Source organism: Labeo rohita, chromosome 14 (genome assembly GCF_022985175.1).
Source record: "Labeo rohita strain BAU-BD-2019 chromosome 14, IGBB_LRoh.1.0, whole genome shotgun sequence".
NCBI lineage: Eukaryota > Metazoa > Chordata > Actinopteri > Cypriniformes > Cyprinidae > Labeo > Labeo rohita.
The window spans coordinates 26000079-26027045 of record NC_066882.1 but is presented as its reverse complement, the minus strand read 5'-3'; the positions used below and the strand labels follow the sequence as shown (position 1 = coordinate 26027045).

At 36.2% G+C, this 26967-nt stretch overlaps 1 protein-coding gene across 2 annotated transcripts; it reads right to left on the bottom strand.

Annotated features, from left to right (window-relative positions):
- Nucleotides 1-516: 516 nt before the first annotated feature.
- fgf18a (fibroblast growth factor 18a) lies at nucleotides 517-26967 on the bottom strand. Of its 2 annotated transcripts, none has more exons than XM_051127356.1 (5): nucleotides 25796-26967; nucleotides 7199-7238; nucleotides 6706-6883; nucleotides 4259-4365; nucleotides 517-1999 (listed from the first exon to the last, which is right to left on the bottom strand). In XM_051127356.1, exons 1-5 carry the CDS (start codon nucleotides 25825-25827, stop codon nucleotides 1733-1735), a joined length of 624 nt encoding a protein of 207 aa, XP_050983313.1. In that variant the 5' UTR covers nucleotides 25828-26967; the 3' UTR covers nucleotides 517-1732. The 2 variants fall into 2 exon arrangements, with proteins under 2 accessions (XP_050983313.1, XP_050983312.1); XM_051127355.1 differs by having other exon boundaries at nucleotides 517-2002; nucleotides 25796-26959.

Genomic DNA, 26967 nt, shown 5'->3' with positions numbered 1-26967 from the left:
CCAGCAATAAGTCACGTATGATTATATCCCTCACGGTCTTTAATGCAACCTGAAATACGCCATTGCACGCACATGCACACTCACTTATACAGCATTACATTCTTTCATTAGCTTCAAAGAAATAGTTCAAACAAAAATTAATATTCGGTAATTGTTTACTCACCTCACAGTTACAGTTCATAGTGAGTCTGTCAAGCTCCAAAAAATAAATAAAACACTAAAACTGTGGTCCATATGACTAGTGCACTACAAATTTTCTGAAGTCATATTTTTTGATGATTATGCATTGGTATTATCATGAAAAATTAATTTGTGCATTTTTTTAAACATTTTTCTGTTATGTTTAATAACAATTTCATAACTGGATCTTCCAGTGAAATGTCAGACTTCTTTTGTCAACATATACAGGATGCTCCAGTGATTAAGTCTGCTTAAACTCCGCCCCTTCCTGAGTGCCACACCCACATCTCAACATCCAATCAGCAACTAATGCATAGAACCAAGTCTCCGCCCTACTTTTTTTTTTTTTTTTTTTTTTTAATAATCCATTTCCTTCATATGTACATCATTTCTATTATTTTTCCAGGTCGAAAAAAAGCACACTTTTCAATGTACTTAACAATACAGAAGAATAGATGCTACTTCTGTTTTCGTCACAATACGGAAAAAAATGATCTGATGCTTGTTGCTTGATGCTTGAAATGATCTGATACAATGATCTGATGATTTCATTGTAACTTTAATTATTGTCTAATGAACTGTTATTGTAATATGTAAAAGTAATTTTTTAATTAATAAAAATTAAAATATTTTCTTATAAGAAAATAGTTTTATTTTTTATTTTTTATTAATAAAAAAATTACTTGTACATATTACAATAACAGTTCATTAGACAATAATTAAAGAATATATATATTTATATATATATATATATTTATTAGTATTTTAGTAGACTATAATAATTAATAATGTCTTAAAGCTGTTGCATGATTTTTTATGACCTGGAATATGATGTCGTTTTAATGTGTTTTTGGTTTTTGTCCTTTTGAGAGCTTGACGGACGAGTTAACTATGAACTATACTGTGAAAAATAGGCATGCAATTCTCTGTAGCAGTGAAAAATAACCATATCTGCATGTGGAGCAACACGAGGTGAGTAAATGATGCCCGAAGTTTAATTTTTGTCTGAGCATGTCCTTTAAGGCAGGTCTTATCCAAGGAGCTCCCATATAACAGTAGCCTTTCTGTCCCAGTTTTCAATCAGTGTCCATTTGTTTCCCTCTTTCTTCCGCAGGTTCAGGGATTTCTGCTCCTCTCCCTTAGGCGGGATCACGTCCAAATCTTGTCTTAGGAAAATTGCCACACGGTCGGCATCTACAGGCCAATGTGCTTGTGTTTTGTTTTGTGTCTTCGTTGTAGGCCGCTTATTGGACGCGCAGCCTGACGCTTCCTCCGCCTGTCCGCTGGGCCAGACGTTTGCTCGTGTTTGCTTTGGTTAGTCATCTCCGTGTCTGAAGTAAGCTGTCTTAACCACAGCTCTGGTGTAATTTAGCTAGTATTTATTATTGGGGTTGTAGAGGTCCAACCCAGTGGAATATAAATTGACGCTATCGCATCGTCTGTTCAAATAAGACAAGACGGTCCTGCTAGCAGTGTCATTTTCACTGGGACTGTCTTTTTGTTTATTCCTCGTCCTCATGTAAACGTTAGCAGTGGGACATTGGCGTCGGCGTTAGCGCGGTCGCGCCGCACGGACTTTCTTGCTCCTCTTGCTGACGGTGGTGAAGCGGAACGGCGTTAAATCCGGCTGCTCTCCAGGTGGAAAGCGCTTCATGAAGTGGACGTCCTGCTGGTTGGGGAGCGTGTGCGGACCACGGCGAGGGCGCCCTCTTTTGGTAAAGCCCACATACCACCCTGTGTAGCGTGCTGACATTAGCGCTGTGTAGTTGTTTTCCAGAACTTTCTCGATGAAGACGCAGTCTGCGCTACGATTGCTGGCCTTCTGGGGAGACAGAAAAGTCCATATACACACATGGAGACAAATGTGTTAGCTTTACCATTAACGTTGTATGGTTAATGCATTTAAAGATCTCAAACGTAGAGTAAAAGTCGCAAATATGTTTGTTAGATTTGAGATCATCTATATTAGCCGTTCTTAATCTTAAGAATTGAGATAAGATATTCAATCAAATGAGGGAAATTTACATATTGATTTTTCACGTTTTACACGTTTTGAATTTTGCATTAAATTGTGCTTTACATTTAAAAGAATGTGAACTCTTTATACTTTATTTTTTTCTTACGCTGTGTTTCTGTTACCTCTGCTGTATTACTCGTTTTTAAACTTTTTTTTGTTTACATAAACTATGAGTGCTAAAATATTAAAATAATTAAATTTCTTGATTTCACCAAGCTTCAAAAAAATTTATTTTCAGAAGTTCATGACTACAGGATTTTTACATTTTTTTTTTTTTAATTTATTTATTTATTATTATTATTACTTTTTCAGTTTATAAATAAATAACTAAATAAATAAAAAATAATAATTTGTAATTCCACAAGTTTTAATAATTTTCCAGTTAATTAATTAATTAATTAATTTTTTTACTCAAAACAGCAATTTTTACCTGATAAAATATTTTAGCGTTTTCCCATAACTAGAAAAATTGTCAAAATCATAACAAATAACAAAATAAATAGGAATTTGTTTGCTAAAATATTAAAACATTTAAATTCCTTAATTTCACTAAGCTTAAAAAAATGGAATTTTCAGAAGTTCATGACTACAGGATTTTTAGTGATCTTCTTTTGTTACTTTTTGCAATTTTTATTATTATTATTAGCAATTTCTTTCTGACATAGTTAATAATAATAATAATAATTTAATTTTGTAATTCCACAAGTTTGAATATTTTTCCAGTTCATTTATTTAAGTTTTCATTACGTAAAACAGCAAATTCTCAGCAATTTTTACCTGATAAAATATTTTAGCACTTTTTCAAACTTTTTTGACATAAACTATGAGGCCTAAAATATTAAAATAATTAAATTCCACCTAATTAAGTCCACCAAGTTTCAAAAATAGTATTTTCAGAAGTTCATGACTACATATTTTAGTTTTTTTTTTAATTAATTGTATTTTTTTTTTAATTGGTATTTTTTTATTAACTCATTTTCTTCCTAATGTAATACTACTACTACTACTACTACTACTAATAATAATAATATATAATAATAATAATAATTAATATATATATATATATATATATATATATATATATATATATTTTTTTTTTTTTTTTTTTTTTTTTACTCAAAACAGCAATTTCTCAGCAGTTTTTACCTGACAAAATATTTTAGCACTTGCCATAACTAGAAAAATATCTAGTCATTATAGAAATCTCAAGGACTTAATTTTTTTTAGTTTCCATGACTCTTCCAAGTCTAGAAATTATGTTTAAAAATTTCTGCCTAAATCCAAGAATGTAGAAATCTTGGTTACTTGGTTGACACTTGTTGAGGTAACAAAATAAATAGAAATTAGTTTGTTTAAATGAGCTGTTTTACCTTATTTTAAAGCATATTTTAATAAAATATTGGGTAACACTACAGTAAGGTTCATTATAAATAACATTAGTTGACTACTTTAGTTAATATGAACTAAGAATGAACAATACTTCTACAGCATTTATTAATCTCAATGGTTTACTAATGGATTATCAAAAGTTGTGTTCCTTAACATTAGTTAATGCACTGTGAATTAACATGAACTAACAATGAACGACTGTATTTTCATTAACATAAACAAAGATTAATACTGTAATAAATGTATTGTTCATTGTTCGTTCATGTTAGTTAATACACTAATGGCACCTTATTGTAAAGTGTTACCAAATATGGTTGGAAAAAGCATTTTTGGCTTATTTCAACAGAATAGTCCACCTAAAAATGAAAAATCTGACTGACTTTCTTCTGTGGAACACAAAAGAAGACATTTTAAAGAATGTTGTTAACCAGATGGCTTCGGGTCCCATTAACTTCCATAGCATTTTTTTTTCCTCACTGTGGAACTCAATGGAACACAAAACCCCATTAGTTCACCAACATTCTTCAAAATATCTTCTTTTGTGTTCCACAGAAGACAAAAAGGGATGCTTCTAAACTATGACAAGTTCTTCATTTATAACCAGCCTCAATTTAGTTTCAACAGGTGATACGGGAAGGAAAGAAAGTGAAAGAAGTCAGCAGTGAAGTTCACCTTGCCTACGAGTTTCCCTCTGCGGTTCATACACAGGTAATAATTGGTTTCCTTCCCTCGGATTCGCACCTGGCTGCCGAAGGTGTCTGCCTCCACTACGAGCTGGGCTTGTGAAGAGACAGGCAGAGAGACAGACGGACGTTACTAAAATATCACAGTGAGCTCTGGTTTTTGCAATGACGTAAAAAATGAACGTTTATAATTTGATGCAATGGTTCTGTTTGAGCAGCTGCCTTGACTGGCTCTCTTATTAATAGCAGATCAGAGAAAGACGTAGGCGACTGGATTAATAACCTGATGGTTTAAACCCGAATCAAGCTCAATGTGACATCAGCAGTTACATAGATTTTAAAAACAATTTTTGGCTATGTTTGGAATTAAATTCTCGTGTGCTGCAAACTGCATTGTGTATACTGTGTATTGCCTACTTGCAGTACGCAAAAACACCAGAATCTTTTCTTCTAGTAGCATGCTATTCTGATCAACCTCTGTCACTGCATTTTAATAGCCTCTAGCTACAGTTCACTGTCAGTTCCAGTGAGGTCATTCAGCTCGTGTGTGTGTGTGTGTGTTTCAGGATATGGCAGTGTAAGCTCTGAAATGGCTCCTGTGTGACCTTTACAAGCGCAGGGGTCACCAGAGATCAATAACCTCTTTGTCGTCCTCCAATCTCTCCTCATCCAGACATCCCTGACTCGCTGTGTAAATACATTCATCCTCACCCCCTTCCCATCTCCCCTTCTTTCTCTTCCCTTTATTTCCTGATGAGGAAAGTCGATCACAAAACCTTAAGCACTCTGGAAGCTTTCGGAATAATATTTTCACAATAAAGAATGAAAGACTTATGAGGGTGAATCTCGCGAAAGATCATGTCCAGGACATATTCTTACAGGAAATGAATAAGAAGTTATATTTTATGTAAATAACACAAAGCCTGTTTTAAGACCATTAAGATTTTTTGAATTCTAACATTATTTGCATGATAATTAATCATTTAGTTAATTATTTCAGGACATATCGCCATTCAGTTGCATTTTGACGTATTATTCGTTTTCTTTTTTCTATTAGCATTTTATTTAATTTTAGTAATTTGTGTATTTTTGTATTTGTGGTTGTTATTGTTTTTTTTGTTGTTGTTAAATGTATATATAGTTTTTATTTTTTATTTTTTTTATCTCATATCTTGTCTTTTATTTATATTAAGGTATTTTAGTCAATGAAAATTATAAATGTTGCTTTGGAAGTTAGCTAAATAAAATAAGTTTTCAGTTTCAGTTATTTAGTCAAGTAATGAATATATATATATATATATATATATATATATATATATATATATAGATATATGTAGATATAGATATAGATATAAATATATCTATATATCTATCTAGATATCTGTGTGTGTGTGTGTGTGTATGTGTATATATATATATATATATATATATATATATATATGTATACACACACACACACACATATATATATATATATATATATATATATATATATATATATATATAGTATACATATATATATACAGTGTACATATATATATATATATATATATATTTTAGATTTAATTAACTATATTAAGCCTGCTACAGTAATTAAAGTCTAGTAGTAATAATATAAAATATCCATATATTACAATAATGAGAATTTGATGTGAAAACGTGCCTAATCATTCTGAAAATAATGTTTAAACATACGAATATATATATATATATATATATATATATATATATATGTGTGTATATACACGCACACACACACGCACGTATATATATATATATATATATATATATATATATATATATATGTATGTTTAAACATTATTTTCAGAATGATTAGGCACATTTTATATATATATACATATACATTTTCTTAATTATTTATTTATTTATTTATTTAAATTTGTGCATTTTGTGAGATTCGCCCTTGAATAAAACAGGCCCACTGTTAGTGCAGATATCCTCTTTCAACTTTGACGTCCATTGATTGTGTGCTTCTGAAACCCATCCAAGGCCATTCAGAGGAGGAGAGGGGGATGGATGAATGGATGGGGGGGAGAAAGGAGTAAACGAAGATAGTGATTGACTGACAAAGGTTTTTCAGTTGCTGATACTGATATCTAAAGCATGAAAATGTGCAGCTGTTTGGTAGAGATTAAAACTGACACAAGTAGAAATTATAGTGAAATGGCTAAAATCTAAAATAGTAGTTTTGTAATGATGTATGTCACAAAATACTTGTTTTCTTGGAATTTCAACAAAATCCTACAAGAAAACAGAATTCTTTGGCATAATTTTCTCCCTATCTGTGAATCACTATATCAGCAAGTAGCTGAGTCTTTGTCTTCTACTTTTCCTGTTTCCTGTGTCTGTGTGTGTGGTCTTTCTTATATATATATATATATATATGTGTGTGTGTGTGTGTGTGTGTGTTGTTACCATATTTGTCTCCGTCCTCTCCGCGGGCGCTGATTTTGCGTCCGAACACCTGAACGTGTTTCCCACTGGTGCGGCTGTAAAGCTGGTACACGCGATGATGTCGCCGGCTCATGGCATCTCGTGCACGAGTCTGATTCTCCACGTGCACACTGAAATTCACCCCGTCCACTCCAAACACCTGCAGGCAACAGACCACACACATCCAGTCTTTATTTCCTCTTTTATTCTCAGATTTTTCTGAAGTGAACTCATCGTGAAAACAATTTTGAACTCATCACTACCAAAAAAAGCTCTGTGGTGTTAGCCTAGCAGGTATTTCATATCAGAAAGTGAGTTTGGTTTGTGGATGATCTGCTGCCTTCCTAAACACCACCAGTCAAGTTCAGACTATTTTGATGTAGGGTTATGAGGACAAACATACAGTATTTGAAATCACATGCACTGATTGAATCATGCACAATAAGACTGTTATTCTGATTTCAGGTGAACTCACCTGTAGAGGATTACACATGACCAGCATCATCTGGATATACCTGAGGAGCCAGAGAGAGAGAGAAATCAAGGTCAGGTGAGTGTTACCATGGTAACAAAACAAATCCACCCAGCATCCCAAAGCTCTGCTGACAGACCAGATCTACAGGGAATGAGGTTAAAACGAACATCTTAAGAGCTTGACTCATCCTCCAGTCTGAGTATTATAGTTTATGTACGATTATGATTATGATTATGTACGGTTAGATGCTGTATCAGGTTAAAAAGGTTTATTTACCATTACAATTCCAATTATTTTTACAGTGTACTTATTAAATATAAAATACATAAATATATAGTAATGTTTTGTGTTAAAGGAATAGTTCAGACAAAAATGATTGGCTCACCCTCAAGCCATCCTAGAAATATATATAACACTTATTTCAGACTAGTACAATCAGAGTTATATTAAAAAATGTCCTGGCTCTTCCGAGCTTTATAATGGCAGTGAATGGGGTTTAAGATTTTGAAGCCCAAAAAGCTCCATCCATCTAAAAAAGTGCTCCACATGATTCAGGGGGGTTAATAAAGGCCTTCTGAAGTGAATTGATGTATTTGTGTAAGAAAAATATCCATATTTAAAACTTTATAAACCGTAATCTCTAGATTCTGCTAACTGTTGTATGCATGTTCACGAAAGAGTGGCGTTCCAGCAGATGTCGGAGAATGTCTGCGTAGCGTAAACACTGATGAGAATATGCTAGTAGTGTTGTCACGGTACCAAAATTTTGACTTCGATACGATACCTGCTAAAATATTACGATACTACTACTGAACCGATACTATGAAAAAAAACATAGAACAACAGGAATAGTAATTGAATAGTAGATGGTCCAAATGGAGATGATAGTTATTTTATCTATTAAAACAAAGCATTTCATCCCCCCTTTAAAAAAAAATAATAATAATAATAATAATAATAATAATAATCACATGCAAGTGCCACTACACAGGATTATGGTAAACAAATACCAAGGTATGTAGAGATCTGTATTGGTAAGTTTGCTTAAAGGATAAAGCCAAATCTTATTTCATGATATAGTAATTTTATTTCACAACAATTTATATCATGGCATAGTCATGTTTTGTTATTTTACTTTGTTATCAATAATAAAAACTCAGATGCAAGTAACAAACTACAGGACAACTACGGTAAAGACACAAAATAAAGAGGGCCCTATGAATAAATTCAATTAAAAAAAAATTGTCTAGACTACTTTAATTTTAATAAAATATTAATAAGCTTGTCTAATTAATTGAAATCATGAAACTTGCAGAATTTAACAGCAATTTATTAAAAGTTTAACAAAAATTACATGTTTTTAAGGCCCTATGAAAAATGTTTTATTATTTTTCAAATTCAGTTGTGTTTGTTTGTTTTGTTTTGTTTTGTTTTCCATTAATTTTCTGGATTCTATTTTAATAGTTTCATTACATTTTAATAATCAAAAGTATGTCTAATGAATTTATAAAGGATAATTACATTTGATAAAGAATTAATTTATTATAGGCTATTTCTTTCTTTTTTCAGAAATACTGTGCTGTGTTTTTAATAATGTTTTTATTATTATTAATAGTACTATCTTTATATTAAGTAATATATTAATATATTTCTGACTGTCAAGTTAAACTGAACTTTTATTTTGACGGGTTGCTGTGAAGACCTTTAAGATCTTCATTATATGACGATAGTTTTCTGCAAAAGAAACTGCTCATGAAGTGACTCTCAGAGTAGTTCTAATGATTATGTTCATGTGTTCATGTGCTCATATATTGAGGTGGCAGAGGCTGAAAACACCACGAGCGTCACACGTATGTGTGTAGTAAACAAAACTACATCTGCACCATTCACTAACACAGACACGCAGAAATACGGCTCTTATTAAAATGCATTCTTAAAGTACCAGTACCTGTGATCACCTGCATTCGACTGCGTCTGCTTGCGTTCTACGCCACGCTACATAAACAGATTTGTTTTTATATTACTTTTTCATTTGTTAACACAGGGTTTAAGGTTCGGTTTGGTGTTGGGGATATTTCCACCTTGTGTACATGATTTAAATATAGATATTTTTCTTACACAAACGCATTGATTTGCTTCAGAAGGCCTTTATTAACCCCCTTGAGGGTTAACCCCCTGTGTGGAGTAATTTTATAATATATGGAGTTTTTTGGGCTTCAAAATCTCAACTCCCATTCACTGCCATTATAAAGCTTGGAAGATCCAGAATTTATATATATATATGTGTGTGTGTGTGTGTGTGTGTGTGTGTGTGTGTGTGTGTGTATATATATATATTATATATATATATAATGTATTAGTCTGAAATAAGTATTAGTTACACACCAAGGATGGTTTAAGGGTGAGTAAATCATGGGGTAATTAAAATTTTTGGGTGGACTATCCCTTTAATTATTTTTACGGTGTGAGAAAAAGTAAGTGCAGAGTGATTCGAGAGAAGTTAAACTGGCGTAGCACCATAAAACAAAAGAAGTCATTAGATATATTATACAGTTTAGTGGACATTACACAAAAAGACAACAGAATCAGAAGTCGTCATAGTTGGGTAAACTTCTATAGTTGAAAACGGAAAAACAAATATAATTTTTGTGTTCCTATTTGCTTCAAAAATGGAAAAATATCAAGAGATTATGTTGGTCAGGAATTAGAGTAATGTCAAGTTCGCAACAGGCTCATTGGAAATCCATGCCCTATATGTGCGAATCACTGCAGTTTCCAACACTAGAGGCGGTAAAACTCTGACATCTTTTATTCCTTTTCACACAAAGTATAATTTACAGGTACAGAGTTTTGATTGATAACGCCTAATTTTCACACAATTACTACACACTAGAATATGATGAGAATATTATGACTTCAAAACAATTCTAACATCCTGCACGATTTGAAAACTGATGCTTTTGAACATTGTTGTCACATATACAGCTTCATTTGCATATGTTGTCTAATTCAGTAGGTTTGCTCAGTAACTCACACGATACAGCATTGCATTTCAGTGATGAAGGAGCTCCGGTACGAGCCCCATGATATTACGGTCCGACAAAACAGCTGAAATCCACATAAGGAAGTTAAAATAGCATGGCTGCATCAACAAATGCGTTTTCATATCACTTTTGCATTTGTTAACACTGTCGGGTTAGTTTAGGGTTGAGTTTGTTGTAGGTGACAACAAACCTTTAGGTTAACCTTTAGCGACACTCCCCGGATATTTGAATTCTGAACAGCAGCAATACGTACCTCAGGCAGCGTAATAAAAATGCAGCAATATGCCTGTGCCAATGTAATAAAAACATACCAATATGTGTGTTAGTGCCACTCTCTGGACATTTCACTTTGAAACTACTGTGAAACCTGCAGTAAGGTACGTAATTACAGTGTTGCAGAAATGTATATAGAGGCACATATTTTTATGAGCCTGGGTTGCAAGTTCGCCATCACTCCCTCAGTCACCGTATTAGAAACACCCAGAGTGACAGCAGCATTAACTGGTTTTCTGTCATTTAATACTAAAGTAGTGTAACATAGTAAATAGTGTAATAAATGTACATACATTTAAAAAAAAAAATCTAAATATGAAAAAGCTATATTTACAATGTTAATAATTGTGGAGACACATCGTCACAGTCTGTGAATAGGATCCATTATTGAAAAAGAAAAAATGTAGGGCGGGTCTTGGACTTCTATGCATTGTTTGTTAATTGGATGTTAAGATGTGGGTGTGGCTCTCAGACAAGGGTGGTGTTAAAGGGGACTAAATGATTGGAGAAGACCTGCTTATGTTACCAAATGTCATTCTCACCGGAAGATCCATTTACAACACATTCCTAAGAGTTATTTATATATCGTTTATGGAACATCTTTTTTTCTAAAATGTTTTAGTTGGATGTTCATCTGTTCATCTGCTTTTTTAGAATGTTCAGAGAACATTCAAAAGTAACATTCCCATAATATTTGCCAAATGAAAAAAAAAAAAAAAGAATGGAACGTCCACTTTTTTTTTTTTTCTACCGTTTGCATAACCTTTCAAAAAAACTTTTAAAGACTGGACATTAGGAGAACATTCAGAAATAACGTTTTCATAACTTAATAGGAATGTTAACAAAATGTTTCTAGAACATATTTTTGTTAACTGGGTTTTGATTTTGATTTGTTGTACAGATAAATTGTTCACAATTAGATCAGTAGCAGGCATTTAGAAAATAGATGATGTGAATTGTAATTTAATGTCAATTCTAAACTACTTTCCTTTCTTGGTTTAATCGCCACATGTTGTTGGAAAAGGGAAAAACCTGACATTTGAAGCATAACTCACATTTTCATGGAAACTTGGAAGGCCGTGGGTGTGAGTAAGATTTTAAGCGTATAAGAGTGAGTGGATGAGGGCAGCGCTGCAGCTGAAGGGCCCACGGTAAACTTCTCCATCACCACAGGCCCTGTTCTGGCAGGGGACTGTGACTTTGAAATCGAACAGGCCCGCAGGACGGATCAGTGCGTCTGCTCAACATAAGTCAGTGTGAAAAGTCCGATGTTATGACAGCCAACAAGGAGACCACAGGCCCCTACGGGACTAACGCCTGCTGCGGACTCAAACGTTAGAAACCAGTGGAGGAACAGATTTCACTTCTGCTCAAAGACATTTGACGATGACGTCTGCAATTTTTCTGATGTACAAACACTTTGTCTTGTCCCGGCTTAATATGCAGAGACAACTAAAAGTAAACCATGTTGGGTGATTCAACACTGTGAGACAGACTGTTTGAGCTTCCCAACCCAGCAATGTTTGATCAGTCATTGGCATGAGTTCGAAGCATTATTAAACTAAATTGAATCAACATTGAGCTAAATTGAGCTGAATAACGACACTATTGTCTTCTGTACACAATGTAGTTTCAATGTAGTTTTCCTCTTTATGAGAAATAAAATGAGACAGAAATGACTCAATCTTGTCATACAGAAAGAGTTTGGAGCTTTAACATTAGCTCAGATCATTTCATCTTGGACGAATTTGATTCATATTGAGTTTATAGTGAGATCTCTGACTTTGGTATCAGGCTTTTGAGCAATGTTTATTTGTTCATCTCTCAATCGTCATCGTATTGTACTGCATTTTATTGATCATCAAACTAAGCATTTAACTCATTAATTTATATCACAAGCATCAGAATTTCATATTTTGTGTCCATATAAATATCATTTTTGCTCAGTTTGGGCCTTGAGAATTTTTTTCCTCCATATTGTCAGTATATAAGAATCTGTGAGCCACAAATGCCTGATGCATCAAATATGATGCTTAACAAAACACATGCATTTTTGGTTTTCCTCTTATTATTATTTCATATATCATGTCTTACAGGGTTAATGAGAATCTCCATTGTTATTTTTCTTTCCTATAGGTAGCGACTTTAAAACAAACAGACGCAGCTCAGTGGACTGACACTCAGCTAAGCTTTGCTGGGTTTGGCACAAGTCTACATGATGCTGGTTAACACCTGCTCAGCTGAAGAGGTAGAGCTTCAGTTTTATGTTTTCCTGTAAATGTGTTTGTCAACAGATGCAGCGTGAGGTTCTGATGACTTGCTCTATCCCATTTTAATGTGTTTGCTCGTCCAGAACTTTCTGTCATGATAGTATGGTCTTGTGGGTGGTTTTACCCAAGTTTATGTGGCTTTAGTCTCAGCCTCAGATATCACACCCACAAACCATTGGCTGAACGTCTGATGCATACGGCACAAAAAAGTGGAAACACTTTAGGTTAAGTTTCGAAGTCGTCATCGGATTGGTTGAATTATACACGATTTCTGCGAGATGTGTATGTCATGTTCTTTAAAGAAATATGTAAGATGTTATATATTTTGCTGACTTGTGTACTTACATTATCCCAAATGTTTCCAAAAATGTTTAAATCCAGAGAAATAAGCCATTTTAACTAGTGTAACAGACTGCGTCCGTGCATCGCCTGTCAAGGACGTCATATACCCTTGATTTTCCAGTTTTATTTTGTAGAAAGCACTGAAACCCTAAAGACACTTGAACTTGTTATGCATTTTATTAGACAGGTGACGAACGCACAGAGTAGCATTATAACAGAACTTTCAACACTCAAATGTATCTAGTATGATAAAACAGCACTGTTTTACCTTCCATACGCATGACCGAAAGGAGCGGAAGCACTAGACTGTGGCATAATAAAAGCTCTGCTGCTTTCTAGCCGTGTATCGTGCTTGTCCTTCATTAGCAAAAGCTCCAGCGTCCTCATTTTGCTTCCATGACTTTCAGCCCCACCCTGCTTCATACTACAGTGACCTTCATAAGTCTTTATTTCATTAGCTCATCCATGGACATGATTTCTGCCCAAGTCCCGACGGATTGCATTGGCTGTGAAGACAACAACTCCCATGATTCTACACTCAATCACGGTGCCATCAAACTACACCTTTGGTTATTTGTTTGTTTTGAATATGCGCCCCCTAGCGGCAAAAACTTACGTATTGTGCCTTTAACGTTTTGTGTGGAAACAAAGATGCTGTGATGCCAAACCCTTTCACAAAAGAAGAAAGCCATTGTGATTACAACTGTGACGATAAGTGCTTATCAGGATCAACTAAACACTAGAAGTTTGCGCCACAAAATCTTTGAAATACGTTTGAGAGTTTTACACACCAGTCTGTTATTGTGGGGACATTTCCACGCCCCTAAACATGATGCAGCACAACAACGAAACGTGATTGGTTGCTTTACCTGTCAGTCATATGGCCTCTTGGGCGGGCCTTGGCCATTCAAACCGGCCAAGATTCCCAGACCTTCTGCCGTCAGTCTGAAGGTCTGGCTACGAGAGACTAGCGTTTTCCCTATGATCTTGTGGTCTCTAGATATGGCTCAGAGTAAGTCTGTTGGAAGCCACCTGTTTTATCATCCACTAGGTGAAGGTAATATATAATAACCCTGCACTAAACAGTGACACACTACAGTTTTTCTGGTCTTCGAAGTGCAATATTGTAGTGATATCAGAACTCCAACCGTTTAACTGTTTGTATCACTATGCTTGCAGTATTTCTCACAGCGAGTCTGATGGTGGATGCCCAACTCCACTATAATTTTATAAATACTGTTTTTTTTTTTGTGTCAGTGAATGTAGTTTTAGGAGTTTTTTTTAGGCGAGAATGTACTTGTTTAGACTTTAAATATGCAGTTGGTTAATACAAATAACGTCTATTTGAAAATTTACTTTAATATTTTCGGAGATGTGAGCTCCAGGGTGTCAGTGGCCATTCAGCAGGAGGTAGTTCGCACAAAAGAGGGTTTATAAAGACACTCTGTTGTTGTTTCTTATGTATTTACACACTCGTGCAGTCTAACTGTTGTATAAATGCAATATCACACTCGATACAACCATATCGCACAGCTACCCATAGACAGAAAACAAGTGGATAGAATAGAAATAGCAGAGAGTGTGCAAGTGTTAAGGCTGGGACACACCAAGCTGACGGTGGGCCACCTGCCAGCGTCTGTCGGTCTAGTTTGTTTGGTGTGTTCCACACGTCGGCAGCAGTTTGCTCAATTCAACAAGTTGAATCGGCGTTGGGGCCATTGGGGAGAGTGAGAACTCTGATTGGATGTTCAGTCTAGCGAACAAGTCAGTGTTAAAGTGAAAGGGATGAAAACAAGTAAGTAAATGAAGGCTGCACAAACAGAAGGCTGTTCTAATGTTACGTGATCTTATCCAAGCATTCCAATATGTGAATATTTTCATAACAACATGAGCCGCTTAAAATGAGGAAAGTTCAAGATATTCAAAATAGAAAGCAAGCGCAGCTTTGTTTCCATTTCATATATCTGCATTTATTTTGTATATCCTGGTTTCGTTTCTCCATTTGAATGACAAATATATACTATTAATAGCTGTTGATATAGACAGTTAAAGGGGTCCTATTATGCTTTTTCACTTTATAAATTTTAGTCAGTGTGTGGGGTGTATGTTTGAGCATAAAAAAGATCTACGAAGTTACAAATCTCAAAGTCCACTTTAAAGGGAGATATTTTTTTTTAAAAAATCCCCTTTCAAGAACTACAACGAACGGTTCTTTTGCACTACAGCATTGTTTTCCAGGTGTTGTGATGTTACAATGCGGTCCATTAGAATATCATTAAAATAAGTCCCACCTACAGAAATTTGAATGGTTTGGGGGGTGTGTAGGAACGAGGCGGGGTATTAGCATAAATTTAGCAATGCAGTGCAGCTTCTGGGACACTTCAACGAGTTGTGGCGCGGCTGGTATAAACACAGGCATTGACTAGAGTGGCCGTGATCAGCTCCGGTGGCTGCGTCGGGCCATAACGCGCCTCAGACACGTGCAGTATCCACCTTATTTTTTTTCTATAAGAGTGGGTGCAGCATTTGTACATATTTTTTTTTTTTTTTTTTTGTCTGGCTTCCGGTCTCATCCACTTCCAGCAATTTTTGGCTGCACAAAAAGCTTGTTTTGCTGCTTGATATTGCAATCTAGTGTGTCTCACCATATTATTTTAATGTATTATCTTAATTATGAACACACTGGTTTGTAGTGCAAACTGTTTTACCGTTTACTGCACTTTGATATTCTTCTCGTTATTTCCCTATGGCGGATTATGAACCAGACATCTAACACATTAACAGAAAACAGCTTACTTCCACATTGAAAAATAAGGTGGATAGGGGGTCAAAACACATGCCGAGGCACGGCTGGTATAAACACAAGCATTGACTAGAGTGGCAGTCTGCTCCGGTGGCTGTGTCAGAGCTGTGCTGTGTGTGCCAACACATTTATTCATACAGTGTAGATAGCATCACTTATAACGCAAGTGTTTTTTAAAATGCATAAATTTGCACTAGTCTAGGCTAGGCTAATCAGTGATGATTTTCTTTGATAATGTTAATGTTCTTTGCTCATTTTCTGTAGCTGCTTTCTGAAGGAAATGTAAGCATTATACTGCAATTAGTAACTTACAATGTTTCTATTCAATTGTTGTCATGTTAAATGCAAATTAAGTCGTATTAAAAACATTAGGCTGCTTTTAGCCTTATGCTGAGCTGGTTTCAGGCAATGAAACTGAGTATGTAAATAATTAAATAAATTAGCACAATAATATCATGTATCGTCGATCTCGCAGGCTGATGATAGGACCCAACACTACTGAAGCGTCAGCTATACCTTAATATATCCTTAACTATAACAGAGCAGACAGAACTTGCTGCTTTGGCAAAGGGCGTGGCAGTAATGAAACACTGTTTAAGCTGCTCGCCAATCACAACGCAGTAGGACAGCTAACCAATCACAACACATTTTGTTTTTCAGAAGGCGGGCCTTCATCAAATCCAGAACTAATCGAACCATTTGTGCCAGGCTGGGGAGAAAGGTATTGTAATAATGTAAAAATAATGCATTTTTTGAACCACCAAGCATTAAGAGCATGATCTTTAATCTTTCTCGTTATTTAGTTTAAATTGAAGTATTAAAATTACTAAACTAAATAAACTAAAACACAATAAAAACTATATGGAAACAAGTCTAAAAAACAGAAATTACAAAACCACACAACAACATGACTAAAACTTTAACTAAATTTTGAAAATATACAAATAATATCTATTATAATCGAATAATCCGCTAGTTGCCCAATATATCAATAGTCCTTATTTTTGTTTAATTTATTTTTAAGTACTAGATAACTAAAACTGAATTAACTAAAAATAAAGACGAAAAATGAATGAAAACAATATAGGCATTTAAAAAAAAAAAAAAAAAAAAAAAATACAAAATTACTTTAACTTAAACTAAAATTAAAATGAAACCAGAAAATATAAAACTAAAACGTTAAATATTAACAAAAACTATAACAGTATATCAGTTGTACTAAGTAGCAGTGGTTTAACAATAGATTAAAAGACCTTTAATGTTTTCATGTTTTCTCAATTTCTCTCTCTCTAGCGGCTCATGCGCACATTTCTCCATCTTTCCCTCCCTCTGTTCTTTCAGCACTCTTGGCAAGTGTTTGATGAAAACAGTGAATCAGATCTCTCTCTCTCTGTGGGTGGTGTGGGTGTGGTCAGTGTGATGTCACTCATTGAGAAGGCGAGAGTGGGTGTGAAGAAAGCGGTACACATCACTTCCTCCTTATCGTCTCGCCAGTGACCCCGCAACCTTCCCATGACCGAATGTCTGAGATCATGAGCGTGTGGGTGTTTTGCCATTCTTCTGAGGCCAAAATGCTAGTCAAAAATGTTCTTGCTAATTGTTGACTTTTAAGCAAAGTACTGGTATGTTATATAAATCAGCTGTAAATGTCAGCAGGTTCATGTGAGGGTTAGTTTGGGGTGAGACAAATCCCTGATAGCATGCGTGTGTTACCTGGATGTCTCTTTGCGTGTGCATTTTTTACTTGGCGTTTAGATCAGATATTTACGGAATAGCTAGAATGAGAGTCATGCATCACCAATGGCATGTGTTTGGCACAAGCTCTCTGTTTGTCCAGCCAGTGGAAGACCAATGAAGTGTTGAAAACATTTTGTTTTCACGAATACATTTGTGATTCAGGTTACTGATGCATAAATAAAACACTTTTTTTTTAATCTTCTAACATCGTAGTGTTGTGTATGTGCTTATTTGGAGACGCGCACAAAGGAAGTCGTATGATTTCAGAAGCAAGACGCTTCTAGTGACTCTGACACGATCGATTGCAGAAATGCCCTTTGACCCCTGATGTAACAGCGAATCTCTGAGCTCATTCTGCAAGATTCCCAGTCAATGAGGTTTCCTCCAGCTGACGTTATGATCGGTGAGAATTGCGGCCGGGTTGCGGCTCTTTTTGACATTAATATTCGGCCGATCGCGATAAGACGGTAGTTTTTGATTTATTTCGGATGATTCAGCTGTGGCCCGCCGCTTGTTTACATCCCAAAAATTCACCTCGCAAATGAAATCACCACCGGGGTCAGTGAAGGCGCCGCAAACAGAGGAAAACACGCCAGAGGGGAAAAAAAAGACAGGAATGGAGGAGATATGAAAGGAATTGAGAGAGTGTTTCTCATCTTGTCGTTTTTAATCCCTTGCTCTTTCTCTCCCTTCCTCTCTCTTGTTTCCCTGTCTGGAAGTAGAGAATGAACGACTCCCCCACACTGCCTCAGCTATGAGGAGATATGAGAAAGAGAGAGAGGGAAAGGAAGCATCTAACCAGCTGACAGCTGCAACCAAACACACACACACACTCTTCATCATGCCTGTCAACACACACTTAACATATACATGCACTCATAACGCCTCACGTTCAATCACGTACTGCATCACAAGACCACACAATTAAAGGAATGCTCCTGGTTCAATACAAGCTAGTGGACAGGACTGTTAGTTAACTAAAACTAAAACCATAAAATAATTTTTGTTACTTGAATTAAAACAAATGTTAACAAAAATAAATAAATATAATATAATTTACTTTAACCTAATGTACTAAAATTGAAATACAAAAATACTAAAACTATATAGACATTAAAAAACTAATAAAAATGGCAAAAACAACAACTTTCCAAATTTAACTAAAATTCAAATGAAAAATAGAAAATAGAAAAATAAAAACTGTTTATTAGTATTTAAAAAAAAAAAAAAAAAAAACTATATAAAATAATACTAAAATAACACTGGTAATGGAATACTGGTCACCCAGAACTTTTTCACTTACTCTAAAAAAAAAAAAAAAAAAATAAATAAAAAAAATACAAAATATAACATAAAATAAAATAAAATTCATTTAGAACAAAAGCTATTGGTGTACCTTCAGTGGTTGCATTAATATTTCAAATTAATTAACAAATTAATTAATAACAAACGATATATCTACTAGAAATATCACCAACCTTACCTGGATGGAAACAGTAAAAATGTAAAATATATTATTGCACAGCTCTATACAAAAAGCTGTGTACACTACCAGTCAAATGTTTTTGATTTGTAATGTTTTTTTTTTTTTTTTCAGAAGTCTCTTCTGCTCGCCAATCCTGCATTTATTTGATCCAACATACAGCAAAAGCAGTTCTATTGTGAATTTTTTTTTTTTTTTACTCTTTAAAATAGTTTTAATTTGAATATATTTTAAAATGTAATTTATTACTGTGATCAAAGATAATTTTTCAGCATCATTAGGCCAGTCTTCAGTGTGGGAAGAAATTATAGAAAATTAATACTTTTATTTACACTGATCAAAAGTGATGATAAAGACATTTATATTGTTACAAAAGATTTCTGTTTCATTTAACATTCGTAACATTTATAATGTTACAAAAGATCTGTTTCAGATAAAATAGAAATCTTCTGATGCTGTTCTTCTGAACTTTCTATTCAAAGAAACCTGAAAAAATTATATTTTGCTGTTTTCAACATAACAATAATAATAATAATAATAATGATAATAATAATAGAGGATCATGTGACTGAAGTAATTATTCTAAAAATTCAGTTTTGAAATCACAGGAATAAATTACAATTTAAAATGTATTCAAATAGAAAGCAAGTTTTCTTTATTTCCATTAAAATATTTATTTCTATTTAAATATTTCTAAATTTTACTGCTTGTGCTGTACTTTGAATCAAATAAATATCAGGCTTGGTGAGCAGAAGAGACTTTCTTAAAAAACATTAAAAATGTTACTGTTCAAAAACCTTGACTTGTATGTATTGTATTCAGTTTCATTCACATGCAAAGAGTACAGTTGCATAACACAATAAATGTCATTGAGTGGCATTTCATTCATTAAATCTGTTGTACACGTCAGCTAAACCCTACATTAAACTACAAACCACAGGATCACACACCCTATAATAGCTGCACAATGTACAAAACCCACATTTCCCATGTTCACCACTGCTGTACACTTAACTACCCACACATGATTAACAGTAATAGTCTGTCTGATGATCGTATACTTGTCTGCATTTTGATAAACTACCACAAAAGATCAAGTCCCTTGGAGGAAAATTGTAAGATAAATGCACCAATCTTTAGAGAATTCTATGCGTAAATGACATCTGTTATGATTGAATTACCTCTGAGTACAGCTGTAGTTCCCAGTAAGAAGAACGTTTTGCTAATGTTCCCAATGAAAACGTTATTTAGTTTAAAATGTCCTTTTTTTTTTTTTTTTCTGAGGTTATGCAAATGTTTAGGGACCATTCCATTTTATCATTTTGCAGACATAATGGGAATGTTACTTTTAAATGATCTATGAATGTTCTGAAAGTAGTAACATTTAAAAAAAAATAAAAAAATAAATAAATGTCCCATGAATATTGCAATAGTACAATTTTAAGAGCATGAACTGGAAGAACATTTGAGAAAACCTTGCTAGAACGTTCCCTATTGAAAATGTTCGGGTTCATGCTGTCATTCTCTATGGCAGGCTCAGTTGCTGAACAACACTGAATAGTTGGTGGGTTGCTCAGAAAATAGGCTTTGATATGTAAATGTCATAACTGTCATGCTCATGACAATTTCTGAACAAGTTGTTTTTGCAGCTTGGTTTCCATTGTGAATGTTAGAGTGTCTACACAGTATAGTGAACTCTTATTTTCGAAGGACAAGAAAAACAATGTTTGAAAAACATGTCCATTTTAACATTTGGCCACTCAGAGATCGAATCAAGCATGGCTTTAAAACTCTTAAAACCAACCTATTAGAATTGCCATTCAAAAAAATCCATACAAACCTGCAGTACTTGATTTGAACTGGGCCATCTTTGTATTTTGCATACAGGTTTTCTAAGCCAGTCACCTGAACCGTTCATGCCATGTGACTAATGAGTCTAGAGCTGCAAAATGACAACACTGATTGGCTGATGCATGTAAGGACTGCGTCTGAAATCGTATACTCTTAGTAAGTACTTCTTTTGAATAAGTAATTGCTTTGTGACTCGTACAGAGATAATTCACTCAAAAATGAAAATTCTGTCATTAATTACTCACCCTCATGTCGTTCCAAACTTGTAAGACCTTCGTTCACCTTCGGAACCCAAATTAAGATATTTTTGATGAAACCCAAGAGCTTTGACCCTGAATAGACCACAACACAACTGACACGTTCAAGGCCCAGAAAGGTAGTAAGGACATTGTTATATGTCCATATTGTTAAATAGTCCATGTGACATCAGTGGATCAACCGTAATGTTATGAAGCAACTAGAATACTTTTTGTACACAAAGAAAACAAAAATAATGATTTTTTTCAACAATTTCTAAATAACTTTTTAGGACTTGAACGTGTCAGTTGCGTTGCTGTCTATGCAGGGTCAGAATATCTCAATTTGTGTTCTGAAGATGAACAAAGGTCTTACAGGTTTGAAACGACATGAGGGTGAGTAATTAATGACAGAAATTTATTTATTTATTTTTTTTTTTTAGGTACTTTAAGAAAGTATGTTCTATACAGTGTAAGTATGTATAGTGTTAATGTAATCTGGACGTACTACATTTATCATGTTATCATTGTCATGTGACCTACTTTACTGCTGTTCACAAATCCTCTCCTATAGCCTCATGGGATAGTAATGTGTCCATCAGATGTTCACAATCTCACCAGAAAGACTTTTTATGATTACTGTGAATTCATACATATTACTGTTGTTGCCTACTATACATTAGGGAAATGTGCGATTTTGGATGCAGCGATAGTCTCAAACCCTGAGCTTTGATTAATAGTTTCTTTCATGCAATTTATATGATATGACCTTACAGTGTATATGGGATTTATTCATTGTTTTATGCCATAAAGGGTTTTTATATCATTTCGCTACAGCTCCAGAGTGATTTGGGGAAAAAGTTTACTGCTTTGGATGGTTTTCACAACCAGATGGTGTAGTTACAGGGTCATATTAACTAGCAAAACCCCTTAATGCTGAATTATCTATAAGCACTTCCAACCAATCAGAGTCTTGGAGATGATCTGCCATTCTGTTCTATCATTTCCTGGCATTCATGCAGCGCATAAAACAAGTCGTGAAACCCAGGTGTCACCACACTCTCAAAGCACTTTCCTCCATTACCAAACTCCTCCACATCAGGAGAATCAAGATGTAGGAAAATGTAAAACGGGCATCTTTCTCAAGGTCCTTTTCTTCGCTCATACTGGCCCAATATGTTCACAAGCATATGTGTTTGCCTGTGTTCTCAATAACACGTGAACAATGTAAATGGAACAGAGGCGCTCTGTATATCCTGTTGCTAAATGACACAGACTTCACCCGTCTGGCCGACACACACCTGCGCTTTGACCTTTCGTACCTGAGTCCCCGAACGGCCACACACCTCGCGCCATAACCGAGCAGATGTGCATGTGCTGACCAGGTTCTCATGTGTGTTTATGTGTGTGTGCACCTGCTCACATAAACACCTGTGTGCAGCTTTTTTTTAAATCCATGCATGCCTGTTGTGCACTGATTTACGCTGTCTGCATTTCAGATGTGAATACATATGAAGCTGTTTACACGAATGAAGATGCAATACAGTTCAAAAGTTTGGGGTCGGTGAAAAGTGGAAAAGTCTCTTATGCTCACTGCATTTATTTGATAAAAAATACAGCAATAATGTGAAATATTATTACCATTCAACTTAACTGTTTTCTGTGTAAATATATGTTAAAATACAATTTATTTCTGTGATGCACAGCTGAATTTTCAATATAATAACTCCAGTCACATAATCCTTCAGAAGTCATTCTAATATGCTGATTTGCTGCTCAAGAAACATTTCTGATTATTAATGTTGAAAACAGCTGCGCTGCTTCATATTTTTGTGGACACGCAAAGTTTAAAAGAACAGCATTTACTTTAAATAGAAATCTCTTGTAACATTATACACTTCTTTACTGTCACTGTTGATCAATTTAATGCATCCTTGATGAATGTTATTAATTTCCTTTGTCAAAAAAAAAAAAAAAAAAAAAATATATATATATATATATATATATATATATATATATATATATTTATTACTGACCGTGGATTTTTGAATGGTTTGACTTTTGATATGCATTAGTGTGCATATGTTTCTCTGAGGTTATGCATGCGCAGTGGCTGTGCACACCCTATGCATGCTGCAGATTTGCACATGCAAACTGTAGATCTGTGCATACTGGCTGCAGATCAGCACACGTTGGCTGCGGATCTGTGCACGTACGGTTGGTATAGCTGCCAAACCCTGGCTGCGCAGGTGAGACTGGCTCTGGGTCCCGTAAGAACTCTCAGCTGTTAAAACAGTAGTGCTTCACTGAGAGAGAGAGAGACTGAGTGAGGGGGGAAAGAGGGAAAGAAAATGTGAAAAAAAAAAAAAACTACTTCAGCTGCAACCTCGGATTCTCCGTATCCCTCCCAAACCGCAACGAGCCTGCGGCCTGCCAGAGAGCGAGAGAGAGAGAGAGAGAGAGAGAGAAAGGTGGGGGGAAAGGGGAAAGAGAGGGAGAAAGAAAGAAAGAAAGTAGCTGCGAGCTTTACTCTACTGAGCGCTATTGTCGGCGGCCAAAACAAGCAGGGTGATGACATCATCAAACCTGAGACAGAACGATTCCTGAAGGCGTTCGTGTGTAGAGTTGAGCGCAGCGAGGTGGAGTCGTATCCCAAATCACCCCGCACACCCTTCAAGCACAATTTACACCGCTGGCCAAGTTTAAACAATATAGCAGCACGGGGAAGGGAAGAGAAACGCAGTCAGGGCTGTAGGTGCCGCGAGTCGGGTCGACGCTCAAGATTAATGTTCTCTGAAAGATCTACAGGAACAGAAAGTCCCCTCTGTGCACTGTTACGTGTTACATATGTCACGGTAAAAGCCTTGGTTTCTACAGCACTCACTCAAGGTCACTGTATCTGTCCTGATATGGGAATATCTTTTCCTGGATTTTCACTCCTTCTGTTAAAGTTCACATGAATCATTTCAAACCTGTTTTGCATCTATGCTGACTTCCTCTCAGTGTAAACCAGTAAAACGTCCTTGGTCACCAGATGCATCAGAAAAACCATGGTGATTCAGAAGCACATTTGCCAGACAAGCACTAAACCTATGAAAGCTTATTTTTACAATGAAGTAAGGGAAATTACGACTTTTTATCTCAGAATTCCAGGCAAGTTTGTGTTTGAAATCTTGCGATTCTGACTTTGTTCTAAAAATTCCGACATACGCTCAGAATTGTGAGAGATAAACTTGGAATTCTGAGGAGAAATGTCAGAACTGTGAGCTATAACCACTATACTTCTCAGGATTGAGAAATCACATATCACAGTTCTGATTTTTTTCTCAGAATTGTCAGATATAACTCAACACTGTAAGACAAACTGATTCTGAGAAGAAAAGTCCTAATTGTGAGATATAAACTCGGAATTGACTCAGATATGTATGAAGCGGCATAAAAATCAATGCTGGGATTAAAAAAAATGGGTGTATGATTTACTTTAAAAGACTTTCCACTCAGAAATTGCTCAGTTGAGTCAACTGATTGATTTGTAAGGATTTCCATTTCCAATTCCATGCATTTTATCTTCTTGTAGACTATGTGGTTTGTAAATTTCTGTTCTGACTGCTTGAGTGCACTAAATCAAATCATATTCCATTGTCCCCTGCTTATCGCTGTGGCCTTGAGCAAGTGTCTAAACCGCAGGTGCACCACTGAGAACAGAGTCAAATGAAACACGTCTGATAAATGTCAACTGAAGTATCTTCACCTCTTTGCAAACAAATAACCTCTAGCGCGCCTGATATAAGGTTTCGGCACATCTGCGTCTGCTGTCTTCATCTGTTTCACCAGACCCTGAACCAACAAAACCACTATTTTATATTATTAGATAAAATGAATCAGTCTATAATGACACCAGCCTTGAGAACAAGATGGAAAACACGATCTAGTCTCACTTGCACAATTCCGGGCTAATTCTGCACAACCGTCTGAGAATTTTAAAGCTCCGTTTGATGTTTTTTTCTGTCTCTAAACTGTAGTTTCCTGTTGGAGAAGGTCACAGGCGCTCCGCTCTATCCAGACAGCAGATAAGGTGCCAGCTCCGTGCCTGCTAGAACAACCATCCTTGGGCCTTATTATTAGTAATTTGGCGGGACAGGACCAGACAGCCGCTCTGTCTGCCCGGGGGAGCGTCGGGATTCTGGGCAGAGTGGATTATCAGAGGCCCTTTGGTCCCATCCACAGGTTGGGAAAGGAATGATAACCATCTCAAGATGACTGCCATGTGTGCACAACAAAAAAGAAAGAAAAACACGCAAAGTGGCAGACGCACCTTTGGGGTGACCTGTTTTCATTGGACGTGGCCTTACCTGAGCCGGGTGTGATTGACATCTGCGTCCATGGCAACCCAGAGGGGTGATGTCATGAGATCATTATGTATGCAAGACTTGGAGTTTGTCACGTCAAGTGAAGCGTGTGGCACACAGACTGCTTTTGATTAATAATTTACGCATTACAACTTAGGCAACGATTCATTAAGAGTCATTCTGCATGAGCTCATTCACAAATGACTTACAAGACAGCCACCGTGGAGAGAAAGGCCCACATCGCTTCCTCCGCGTCCGTGTGGCTCCGTGCGCGCTTGCGAAACGGCTCTCCGGGTCACAGCTTTACGTCTTTCCGGTTTGTTTAATCCGTTTGAATGCAGGGTCCGCGGATGTTCCCGCTGGCGCCGGTGGACTGCATCTTTTCACCGTCAACGGGCGGCAAGGGGTCAGCGGGGTGTGAGCGCACCGCCGCCGCCGACACGGATGGTTGCGGTGCGCGGTCGGTAACGGGCAGGAGGCGGGGCGAAGCTGAATCCTCCGGAGTCTGAGGGAACAGGTGAAGCGAAGTTCAAACGCGACCCACACCTATGCGCCGTTTCCGCTCGTAAAAACTTTTCGACAGCCAGCAAAGGGTTCGTGCCCAGTGTTTTCCAAGCAGTCCAAGCTTAACTTTTCCTGCTGAAAATGTCCTTCCACAGATAGGGATTAAAACTCCGTGCATGAGAGTTCGTGTCACTGCTGATCCGCTACGGCCGAAATGACACGCCGCGGGAGGCAGAGCACCTGGACGGGGATGGAGCGATGAAGACGCGGCGGCGGCGAGCTGGACTCCGGGTACCGCGGAGCGTGCTCGGTCATGGCTGCTGCGCCGGAGAGACGGCGGCGCGGTCCAGGTCAGATGTAGGGGGGAAAGTGAAAGCAGAAGGAAAGCGGCACACGCTCGCAGCTCCCTGCACCTGATTTCCCGGACTCAATTCTGGAGCTCCAGCGCAACAGCAGCCAAAACACGGGCCGATGACATCACCTCCAAAATGTTTGAAGGGGGAAAGAATGCAATCTGAGCTTTTTATTTATTTTTTAAAATGAAGAAAGTTTGCAGCTCCCCCCAGAACAGCGCAAAAGTCTGCCCGACGAAAGCGCTTCGATCTGTGAGGGAAAACGCGTCTTCTTTTTGCGCATTAAAGCAGGCGATCCGTGCACTGGAAGCAGCGTCCACTTAACCTGCGCCTCCTCCTCTTCCTCAGCCGCTTTCATTCACAAATTCACGTAAAACGTTGAATAGAAAACTAACAAAGCTGGAAAGCGTTTGTGCGGCTTGTTTCCTCTCCGCTCGTTTGTCTTCTGAAGCTCCACGGCAGAGCGCAGAAATCACTCCAAGAAGAAAAAAAAAAAAAAAAAAAAAAAAAAAAAACAGAACAAG